At 48.7% G+C, this 11,751-nt stretch overlaps 1 protein-coding gene across 2 annotated transcripts in view; it reads left to right on the top strand.

Moving 5' to 3' along the window:
• Uvrag (UV radiation resistance associated) overlaps positions 1–10,164 on the top strand; it is a 264,183-nt gene extending 254,019 nt beyond the window's left edge. For both annotated transcript variants that reach the window (XM_060367624.1, XM_060367625.1), the window contains one exon: positions 8,367–10,164. In XM_060367624.1, the coding sequence (XP_060223607.1) occupies positions 8,367–9,051 (685 nt within the window). In that variant the 3' untranslated portion in view covers positions 9,052–10,164. The remainder of the gene's footprint in view (positions 1–8,366) is intronic.
• Positions 10,165–11,751: the final 1,587 nt, after the last annotated feature.

Raw genomic sequence — 11,751 nt, 5'->3', positions numbered from 1 at the left:
TTCCCTGTCATGTCCAGCCCAGCAGGTCCTGCCAGTCTCCAGCCTCTCCTCTGCACAGCCCTCTGCAGCCTCTCCGCAGCCACTCTGGACACTTCCTGCTCTCCGGCGGCAGCTGCAGGGTAGACGTCCCCAGAGCAGCCACTGAGCGTTCGAGCTTGCATGTTTTCGTGTGTGTGTGTGTGTGTGTGTGTGTGTGTGTGTGTGTGTGAGAGAGAGAGAGAGAGAGAGAGAGAGAGTGTGTAAATTCATCCTTGCCTAAAACACACTGAGTTAGCAGGCTGTTACTCTAACACGTGTGTGAGAAATGAACTTACACAGAAGCAAAGGTCTGGGCTCAGCGGTTCAGAGCGCTTGCTGCTCTTCCAGAGGACCTATGTTCAGTTCCCAGCACCCACACTTACAGATGTGGCTCACAGCCATCTGCTAGCTCCAGCCATCTTCTGGCCCCTGAGGGCCAAGCACACATGTGGTGCACAGGCATACATGTACGTATGTGCGCACACACACACACACACACACACACACACAGCTTGGGCTCTAAGGCACGTAACCTAGCCTCCCACTAGCTGTAAGCCCCACGAAGACAGCGAGTTTGGCTTCCCTTGCTGTTAGCTCCTGAGTCTAGTGCTCTGCTTGTGTGTAGTAGATGCTCAGTTATACTGGAGCGAGGATGAATGCATTGACCATCCTGATCCTTGGCTTGTGTCACACCTCTTTAGTTGCACAGTGGACCCCAAAGGACAGACTCGTAGAGCCCTCAGTCCTCTGTGAAGCAGTGGTTAGCTGAGGGACAACCGTAACTGAAGGGATTCTGCCAAGGGCTGCAGCGCCTCTCACCGTGGAGGCAGAGCGGTCTGGTTTTCTGTTAGAGCAACGCGCAGCTGAGTTCCGTGGTTCGGTTCATGTCCGTTTATTAGAAGGTTGATGGTAGCTCGCTGTTAGCATATCTTTCAAAGACTTCATCTCACAGTTCCTGTCATTGGCCTCAGGAGCTTGCTTCAGCTCCTTCCAAGGCTGGTTTTAAATTTTGAGAGCTTTCTGGAGCCAGGACTTTAATTTCCCTGTCGGGCTCCTTCTCTGGCTGGGTTCTGAGAGACTGCTATTCCCCGGCTTCCCTGGCAAATGGCAGAGGGTTTTCCCCTCTTCGTTTTCAGCATAAACAGTTTACTATTCCCAGGACTCCAGTGCAATTCAGACACTGTACGGGTCCCCAGCTGTCCTCCCTGGACCTCTTTCCATGTTCTCTTGTAGGACGTTACGTACACTCCACATAAATGACATCAAGATGGGCTGTGTCTATTCCTGCAGACCATTTTATAGTCCCCCTAATGTCCACTGCCTGACTGAAATTTCAGTATATTACTTTGCCCTGATTTCCTCACGTGAAAGCTGATGGGTGATGGAGTTGACTTGACCCACCCAGGACCTCCTCATGGCCCCATGGACAGTCTCTGTGTATCCCCCATCCCAGCTCTGAGATAGAGCTTGGGCAGGAGGCTCCCCACCATCCGTCCCTGACCTGCTCTGAGGCCACTCCCTTAAGCTGGGTCCTGTTGCCCAGGCCTGGGAGGCCTGATTGCCAGTCCCTCCCGTCACATCCTGGGGAACTGATTGCTCGGCTGCTTACTTTGTTCTTTGCCTGTGGGGCTCCGTCCTCTCCAGGTTCACCTCTCCATCACAACTTGGTTGAAACCGTCTAAGGGCCCCTTGTTCACACTACCTTTCCATGATACTTGCTTATTTTAGTCAGACTTTGGCAGGAACCCTTCCAAACAGAGCCCAGGGGAAAGGTGGCCACTGGCACACACTTCAGGCTGTGCTTTGGGCCCAAGATTGTTTCTATTTTTATTTTGTTTAGAGGTTTTGCTAGCATCCAGGGCAAAGATTAAACACTCACACTTATCTGGTAATGGTGAGAGGCCCTTAGATCCCTGGCCGTGGCCAGGAGACCCTGCTTAATACTGTTAACCCTGAGCTCTCCTGGGAGATAAGATCTAGCTGTTAAATTTGGCTTCCACAGGAGGAGGCCCTGGCTTCCACTTGATCAGAAAGAGAGGAGAAAGATAAATCCCACCGTTGGCTAAATTTTGAAGAGAGAATAGTAGTCTAATTTATGGAGGTTGTTTTGTTTTCTTTTAAACTAACTTTATGTCATAATTTCTTAGCTGCCAAAAGACGTAATCCTACCTCAGCTTCGCCTTGGCAACCTGCTTTTGGCTCCGGGCGCAGCCCTGTCATTGCTCTACATTATTTTAGCAGTAATCTTTTAGAAGGTGAGAAACGATTATTGCTTTTTAGCACAGTTGACATGATATTGGCACAGAGCAATGCCTAGAGCTTCAAACACCCTGATGGCTGATCACCAACCTAAACACCGCGACGTGGAGCCGTGAGGTCAGGGCCGCTGCAAGGGGGAGAGAGTAGATCAAATATTATCTAAAATTGTCTTCCTCCTCCCCCCCTCCCACCTCCTCTCCTCTTTTTCTTTCTAAGTATCCCTGTTCCTCTGAGTTGTAGCTGTAGGTTTTGGCTCAGATCCTGACAATCAGGATTTAGTGTTTTGACCAGCTGTGGTCTGATAATGTTCCTCAGAGGAAACATTTGCAGAGAGGGAAAACTTATCTGAGACCGAGCGCTGTAGTCTCCCCCTCTATTCCGCAGCAAGAGCCCCTGATGTAGACAGATAAAACATTCCTTGGTGAGTCTGAAAGAGAATGGAAGGAATTGCCCAGCTTCAAGGACTCTCCTGATGGAGTAACTGCTCATGGTTTTTCTTTGTCCGTTTTATCTCTCCCCCAACGTTTTAAATGGCTTCTCGGCAGAATTAGCTTCTGTCCACAACTGGTGTGAGAATGGCTCATGTTCTCCAGGCCTCCCCCTTCCCCTCAGAGAACTCCAGAGCAAATGTAGGCATTTTGGTGGCAGCAGAGACCTTAAAGTCCTGGGAGCCAAGACAGAGAAGGGTGAACTCATGCTACTCAGATTTCTACCCAGTGGCCCTGTGACTTTGGTCAAGTTCCTGACCTCCATGCGACAATTTCTTCGTTTGTGAATGGGGTTCTGTTTGTTGGATAACGTTGTGCAGATATGTGGTGTCATGCAAAGCTGTTAACAGGCTTCTTGCACATAGCACTTCACAGATGGTAGCTAGATGAGAAGTGACTATCTGTTTCGTGTCCTCACAATTTTTCTTAAACACCTCATTTAATCCTTACTATTTTGTTTTTCCTTACTTGGGTGTTTTGCTTGTTTTGTTTTGTTTTGTTTTCACACTCACTGTATAGCCCTAGCTCGCCTGGAACTCACTAAAACAGCCCAGGCTGGACTCGAGCTCATGGACAGTCCTCCCGTGTCGAGTACCCAAGGATGCCAGGAAAGAGCATGGACACCCTGGAGCTATAGTTAGAGGTGGTTGTGGGGCTTCCAATATGGGTGCCCAGAACTGAACTCTCCAGTCCTCTTGAAGAACAACAAGTGCTTTTAGCCACCTCTCCAGCCCCTGGTGGTGGTGGTGGTGGTGGTTTGAATCCCAGGCAGGCCTTGAATTCAGAAAGTATGCCGCTGAGGGTAACACTGAACTCCTGATCCTCCTGCACCTTCCAAGTGCGGGGATTACATGCCTGGGCCATCGTAGCCAGTCATGCACTGCCGTAACCATTTACAGAAGGGCCAGAGACAAGCAGAAGATGCGGACAAATCCCTTCTTGGGCTATACCTTCCTCCCCTGGGGAGGGGGGTCCTCTCCTAATGGCTTCTCTTCAAAGGAGATTCTGGCTTCATTCAGAAACCATGCAGGGAGAACGGTGGTGGGACAAGGACAGCAGAGTCAGCCTAGGCTCTTCTCTTTCAGAGGTTGGTATCACCTCAGTGAGTTCATGTCCAGGCTATTAAATTGCTGGCCACAGGCTTCTTGATTTAGGTCAGGGAAATAGAGGTTTCCCTTTTACAAAAATCTCTCCATGAGCTAAATATATAGAGAAAAACGATGCTTTGGGGGTTCAGGGACAATTGGAATGTAGACCTCAAAGGATTCTGGGAAGTTCTTGTGGTCCCTAAGCAGTTGGTAGATCATCTAAATAGGGCATTGCGCATTTCTGCTTTATTCAAAGCTTTCCCCACCCCATACTTCAAGCAGGAAGAAACTGCCCAATCACAGCGGGAAACTTTGGTTCAGCACTTTTTTTTTTTTTTCAAACTCTCTTACCCTTGCCTTGATGCCTCATTTTGTTGGTTTCTGTTTTGTTTTAGTTTCAGTTGGGGGTTTCTTGAGACACAGTCTCAAATTTGCCATGTAGCTTGGTCCTGCTTCCATCTCCCAAGGGCTGGATTATAGACATGCACTAGCACCCCAACTTTGCCAGGGATTTTACATTTATTACTTTACTTAGTCTTAAGCCAGGTTGGATGATTTGTTCTACAAAGGGAAAAACTGCCCATAGTCATGCAAACAATAAATGGGGAAGTTTTAACTCTAAATAGAGGGACAGCTCAGAACACACAGGGCCCATGTCAGGAAGAGCTACCATGTTGCCTGCTGCCCTCACACTGCTGTTCAGGGGAGGTTTGCTTTCCTTCCTCCTTTCCTCTCCAACCCCTCCCTCGCTCCCTCCCTCTTTCCCACTGGCAGCGCTGCAGATTGAACCCAGGGTTTCACCCGTGTCCCATGTTAAGCTTGAATACTCTCATCACCGAGATGCATCCATAGCCTCTTGATTTTGTGTGTGTGTGTGTGTGTGTGTGTGTGTGTGTATTTTCTATGAATTTAAGTGTAGACATTTTTTTGTCACAGCTTACATAATGTACAAGTTTCATTTGATAAGCAAATTGTCAATAACCTTTAAATTAGTAAAGTTGCATTTCAGACTCTTTAGTCAGATGAAATAATCATGAAGCAAGGCTATAACAGACAAAAAGAACTTTAAGTCAAACCTGATTCTCTCTTTTTTAGTCAATTATGAGCCTTTCTCATCACTGCCATATTTACTGAGCAAGTTTCCTAAGTTGTCAGTCCCCCCAACCCCCACCAAAAAGACCCTTTGGATCCCAGGATCAAACTCAGCTCATCAGCCTATGAGATATGAACAGCCGTTTGTTTTCTAACAGTAAAACGTTTAGAAACATCCCAAAAATGAGGGAATAATTAAATAAATTACAACATTCCATTCATTAAAGCAGCCTTTTAAAATGATATTTACCCAGAGGTTTTAATAACATATGACAGCAGGATACAGAATTATGTGGGTTTTTTTTTTAATTAAACATACATAAAATTGAAGTCTAAAAGGAAAACATCCAAAATTAACAGTAGTTACTTGATGGGTAATAGCTTTTAATAGGGTTTTTTGTATGTAGTTTATATTTATGTTGTTTTCCTGAGAGTATAAATTACTGTGATGATTTAAAATGCATGCATAGTTAATGTATAGTTTTAATGTCATCATTTAATGCCTTAGCTATTCAGATCTCCGCTATCTTAAAAATCTGGAATATCGCTAAGACTCTAAATGTAAAAACACCCATCCCAAGTGACCAAAATTAACATTGCAAAGTTCACACACACAAAGCATACCATGTCTGAGACTTCCGACAACTCAGTGCCCCGGGCTCTCAGAACAAAGCGAAGTGCGCCCACCAGGCATTTGCCTGTGTGCCCGCTGCGCAGTCCTCAGGGCCACAGTTTAGATGAGCAGGGAACTTGGTCAGTGGGAGGGACAAAAGCAGCCACGCCCTGTGCCCAGCGGCCCTGAAAACCCGGCCGGCTCTCCACTCACTCGGTGCTGAGCAATACAGGCTCATATTGGTAGCCCAGCCAGCAAGAAATGCCTTTTTTGTTCTGCATTTTAAAAATTGTATGAAAAAACTAATATTAAGCTCTTTTAAAGGGTTTTCATCTCACATAGCTCAAAACTAAGAGGAAAGACAAGAGTTGGCTAAAATGATAAGCCCTGGGTCTGTGGACTTCCTCGCTGATTTTCAAAACTAGCCGACAGTGTTTCACGGCGTAGCTGGGGCTGACCTTGTATTGCTGATCCTCAACCTCCCACGTGCTAAGACTACAGATGTGCTTCTTCACATCTGGCTTCATTTTCCTACCATTTATAAGAGAGCATGTTTTTGATAATTTTCCAGTTTGTATCAGACACTCTCATTTCCTGAGCTCCTATAAGTACCTGAGTGATCCAGAAGGAATGTCACAATGGATGCCAGAAAACACCCGAGTCTGCCCCCGGCCCTGGAGTCCACCGTGATGAGGAGTGAACGGCCAGACTTTGGAGTCTGCGGCGTTCAGCCTGTGTGTACTGGTCTCAGGGTGCAGGCAGGATTGGTAGATTCTGGAACATAATGGTCAGCATGGGCTATGGGTCAGCCTGAGTCGAGGGCACGTGGGGTCACTAGCCTTGAGTAGCCCACTCACCAGCCTGCCTTCTCCCACAGTAGAAGCACAGGGTGCTTCCAGGGTGCTAAGGACGTCATAGCTGGATGTTCAGGAAAATTATTGTTCCCTTCCCATTGTAGCTGGTAAGAGGAAAATCACCTCACTTTTCTGTGTGCAAAGTCAAGGAGAGCTGTGGGGAGAGTAGATATCACTGAGGGCCACAGAATCCTTCCAGCCCTGTACAAGCATGGATGGTTATTCCTTGCACCTGTGTGTGTCAGCACAGGAGCAGAGCCAAAAGTGAAGGGGGAGTGCCGGAGCCACACAGAAAGGGTATCAGGGCCTCAGCCTTCCCAGTCAGCAGCCAGGAAGTGCCTGGCCTCTGGTTGCACCCCGTGACCTCTCCTAAGCTCCCTGCCCTGAGCTTACCATGCCGAGTCGGCAGGCTGGCGCTGCTGGTGCTGTGTGGTCTTGCCTGGCCTGTAGACTCATTTAGAGAGTGAAAACAAGCTTGGCCCGAAATGTATAGCCAGTTACAGTGGGTTTGACGACAAGGGTCTTAGTAACCGGAAACCTAGACAGGCCAGCGATTTTGCTCAGTTTTGTTGGGGTTTTTTTCTTAAGAACTAAAAAGTTACGTGCCCAATTTGATGTGTATCCCGGGGAGCACTTCTTATTATGAAGCTCACTGACACCATGCTAGGGTGCCGATGGAGGGACCTCTTGAGTGCCTTTTCCTAAGCATGAAAGACCAGAGTGTAATCCACAGAAGCAGCGAGTGGCGAGCTGGCTGCAGGCTTGTCCCTGCACACAGGAGCCACCTCAGGGCCCTTGACGAGCACTTCCCTGACTGCACAAATTCTAATTTGAAAATCATGTTGCTAGAATAACTGCAAACCTCCTTCGAAAGATCGGAAGCTCCCTGGAGGTTCCCTCTCACTTCCACCTCCATCTCTTGCCGCAGACCTAGCTTAGGTAGCAGCCAGTTATATGGCTTCAGTCCTGCCTGGTGGCCGCCCTTTTGACAGGCCCCCTAACCTCTGTGTGTGTGTCCTCCTCTGAAGGACGAGAGTCAGCTGGCCCATGCATCTTTGTGCCATCTGCTGATAAGGTCTTAGTGAAGTTAACTTCACCCACACAGCAACATCTATAATTGTAGTCGGTACCCGCCGAGGGCTCTCCTGGCAAAGTTGCAACCGCGGCCAGGGTCTGGCGCTCCCCTCCATTAACTGATGGCTATTTGTTATTTCAGACTTACTCCACTTTCTTGACAATGCCTTTGTAAGGCCCAAGTGAAAGGATATATGTGATATTCCTAAAGAAACTCTAAAGCTTTGGACAGTGATTATTATTCCTGGCTCAAAGTAGGCACTGAAGACCACGTATTATAAAAACGTATGTGACCAGCCCTGTAAAAGAGAAGCCATTTCCCATGGTAATGCTTTATTAAAAAGAAAGAAGGGTTCCCTTGGTGCTCCCTGTGTGGCTGTCTGATGCTGGCTGATGAGTCCTGAGTGTTGGAAAGGCCATCCGTCAGCAAGTTACCGCGGGCAGCTCATCTTGCATGAGCACTTTCCATAGGATGGGATAGTCAAGGCCAGCGTGAGAGCCCTGAGGGCCCAGCCACATCCGCAGACATGGCTGGGCCCATCGCTCGTTTCTCTGCAGAGCCAGTCTGTCCAGAGCCTTCAGCCCTTCCCCAAGTGACACAGTTTCTGTCCCTCATCCTACCTTGGGCACTCTTGTCTTCAATAGATGGAATGAATTTGTACCCGCCTTGAAGGAAGTCACCAAAGTGAGACCCTGCATGCTTTGTGCTGCCTCTTGTTTTAAATGCTGTAACAAACACCATCTAAGACTGATAATGATCTAATTCTGTTTGGGTCTCTGTTCTTGTTTTTTAAATCTCACATCTAAAATGTATTGTCCCAGAAGGTCTAAACTGAGTTCTGAAGCAGAAATTAACTCCTCATTTTCGTTTGTCTTTTAGCGACAGACATCACATCTCCAGTGCCATCCCTGTTCCAAAGAGACAAAGCTCCATGTTTGGGGGCGCAGATGTAGGCTTCTCTGGGGGCATATCACCAGATAAAGGACATCGAAAACGGGCCAGCTCAGAGAACGAGAGACTCCAATACAAAACCCCTCCTCCCAGCTACAGTTCAGCGCTGACACAGCCCGGGGTGGCCGTGCCCACCGTGGGAGACTCTGAGAGGAAGGTCACCCCACTGTCGTCCTCCTTGGACACCTCCCTGGACCTCTCCAAAGAAAACAAGAAAACAGGAGTAGACCTGGCCAGCAGCGTAAGTGGAGACCATGGAAATGCGGACTCCAGCCGAGAACAAGGCCACCTGGCTGCCGTGAATGGCACTGCCCTGCCCGGCGAGCAGGCTGGCCCTGCCAGCGCCCTGCTGCCGGGCCAGTGCCACCCAGCCCCCTCGGCTGCGCTGTGCTGTGCAGTGGAGCAAGCAGAAGAAGTCATCGGGCTGGAAGCGACGGGCTTCACGTCGGGCGACCAGCTGGAAGCACTCAGCTGCATCCCGGTGGACAGCGCGGTGGCGGTAGAGTGTGATGAACAAGTGCTGGGAGAGTTTGAGGAGTTCTCTCGGAGGATCTATGCCCTCAATGAAAACGTGTCCAGCTTCCGCCGGCCGCGCAGGAGTTCCGACAAGTGAGGAGAACAGCCGGACAGGAGGCCCAGGGCAGAGCCACTGCCCTGGGCCAGACCCAAGCTGCACTTAACCTTTTTAATAATTCCAACACAAATGAGTTTCGGTGGAGGAGATTCCTCAGAAAGGCTGACTTTGGGAACAGAGGGGACTCAGGGTCATTGGGTACCATGGGGCCAGTCAGTGAGGTTCGCTTTCCAGGCCTGGCTGTTTCCAGGCAAAGGTCACCCTCTTGCTTACAGCTCGAGTCATCTTATAGGCATTTGTCTGTGCTATATTTACACTTCTGTGTTCTCCTCAGAGGGAAGATGATAATATATATGTAATAGAACGAACTCACCTTTAGTTTCTCATAAGAATTTGCCCTCGCCATCTTTTGTAAAACTGCAAAATGAAATATTCAAAAATAGCTTTCCACCGCTGGGAGACCTGTGCCGGAGTGTTAGGTTGATGAGTGAGAGACAGAGTGGTGGTCTCTGCTCCGGGCCCCGGTCCCGAGCACCACGGTCAGCCCACAGACCCCGCTGCTGTCCTGCTTTCTCACGATGGACCGGGCATCCTGAGAGCCGGGGTGGTAGAGTCACTGGTCTAAAACCAGCGAAAATGATGTTGTCTCGTCTAGTGTGCCATACCCTGATGGAAAACTGTCCCGTGGTGGATCCCAGGGGACCCTCAGAAACCTCAGCCACCACAGTCAGATGGCAGCCAGCTTCCTTTGGGGCCAAAGTTTTTATGTGGGCAGACGCCGTGGTCCAAAATCGGGCACACCTCTGGCAATACACTCCCCAGATAAAGACCCACTAGCTACAAATCCCGTGAACTCACTCCGTTTCAGTCAGAAGGAAGCCGTTATATATGACAGAGTGAGCGTAGAGAAGCATGTGCAAGGCAGTTGAGATAGCTGGAGTAAGAGAGTAGATGGAGCACAGACAATGTGCATTTCAGTGTTAAATTATGTTTTTGAAGTCCATTGTCACTCTGCATTCAGATTTCATTTGCTGTCGCATTACACATTATGTACCCACAGACACTGCCTCAGGGTTGCAAGCTCTTAAAGAAAATTTATTCGCATATCCATGTATTGTATAGAAGAATAAAAATTGAATTTACTTCACTTGACCCGATTTCCCCCCAGTTTTGTTTCGCTTCCCCTCTCTTTTTCTACATCTCTTCATGTCACATCATGACAGGGCTAGTCTGAACAAAAGCCATAGCTGTGGCTAAGCCGCTGCTGTTTATTTCATCTGAGTTTGCATTACTGTGAAGAACAGTACAGACTTCGCAGCTGTAGTCCCCAGGTGTGACGTTGTCGCACACAGCTCCCTAACTCATGGGTCTCGTAACCATGTCCCTGTCCTGGCCAGGCATCCCTGCGCTCAACTCTGGTTAGCAGCCGCATGGCTGGATGGGCTGGTTCAGACCATTGCTCCCCTATAGTGAACGCAGACAGCTCTCCTGCAAGTAGAAGCTTGGCTTGGTCTGAGGAGGTCCATCTTCTTCCACTTGTGGGGTGAGGGAGGCTTCTCCATGGGGTGTTCTCACTCATTGGAGTCAGAGCAAGCGGAGGACATCACCATCTTAGAGGTGGAGATGCTGTGGAGGACATCACCTGTAGGGAGGTAGCATCTCCAGATGGTAAAGGAGTCAGTGCGGTGAGCGCCACGTGACCCGTGACCTCCCTAGGGCCGGGGGTGGACGTGAGGCTTCACGCAGACGCATCTAGGCACGTTCTGGCAGCCTGACCCTGACACTGTAAAGCAATGGAGAGCTCTGAGCTCTTCCATCCATCTCCGTAAGCGTGGGCTACTCCACAGCATGATGCCCGTGCATGGGTTCGCATTGCTCTGACCCGATCAGCTCTGCCCATGCTTTCAGCATGCCCCAGGCTGCCAGTGATGGGTGCACTTAGATGCTGGTGAGCTTGCCACCGGGCTTGGCATCCTTTGGCACTTCCTGTGACCTGGATGGAAACTACCACATTGCGTGCCTGCATGCAGCAGCTAGAGAGTATGTTTTGCCTGTTTAGAGTGGTTCCCGAATGATCTTCTCTCTCACTGATCTTCTGAATCAGTCTGTAACTCGCTAGACGAGAATCACTAAATGTGCTTGGAGGGTAGAAATTGAGCTAAGAACCACTTCAGTATTCCTGCAGCTGAGACAGTTCTAACATCCTGTAGAGATGACAGAATGAATGTTTAATTGTGTGTTCTCTCTGTGTTTCCCCTTAGCCACATAAAAAATTCCAGAGATTTTCCCCACCTCAGAATATTAGTGTTGGAGGACTGTACCCAGCTGTACTCCGTAGCGGTCCTAATGGCACCCATTTATCCTGACCTAACCGGTTATTTAGATAAGTTTAACCGCCACCAATAATAAATGGCATGCGAAGCTGGCCTCTTGGTAATTGGAGGAAAACTCAGCATCTGTATTTATAAACTAAAATTGAGTAGTATTTATTTTGAGAGTTAAAAGTATATGTGATTTCCCTGTTATATTCGAGGCCTGTCTTCTGTTTTGAATTTCATATTGAGGCTGAGCTAACTCTGAAAACCTTGTTCTTAAGCGCTCAAGCAGTCACTCATTGATTATCAGCCCACTCTGCACATGTGTGGGGCCCCAGGCTGAGCAGAGTGAGCGCAGATTACTACGTCTTCATCTTGGCCACGGTCTTTAGTCTGGAGCTACAGCTAAGTTAGCAGTTCCTGA

This window comes from Meriones unguiculatus, chromosome 14, assembly GCF_030254825.1.
Source record: "Meriones unguiculatus strain TT.TT164.6M chromosome 14, Bangor_MerUng_6.1, whole genome shotgun sequence".
In the NCBI taxonomy this organism is placed as follows: domain Eukaryota; kingdom Metazoa; phylum Chordata; class Mammalia; order Rodentia; family Muridae; genus Meriones; species Meriones unguiculatus.
This window is presented reverse-complemented; position numbering and strand designations above follow the sequence as displayed.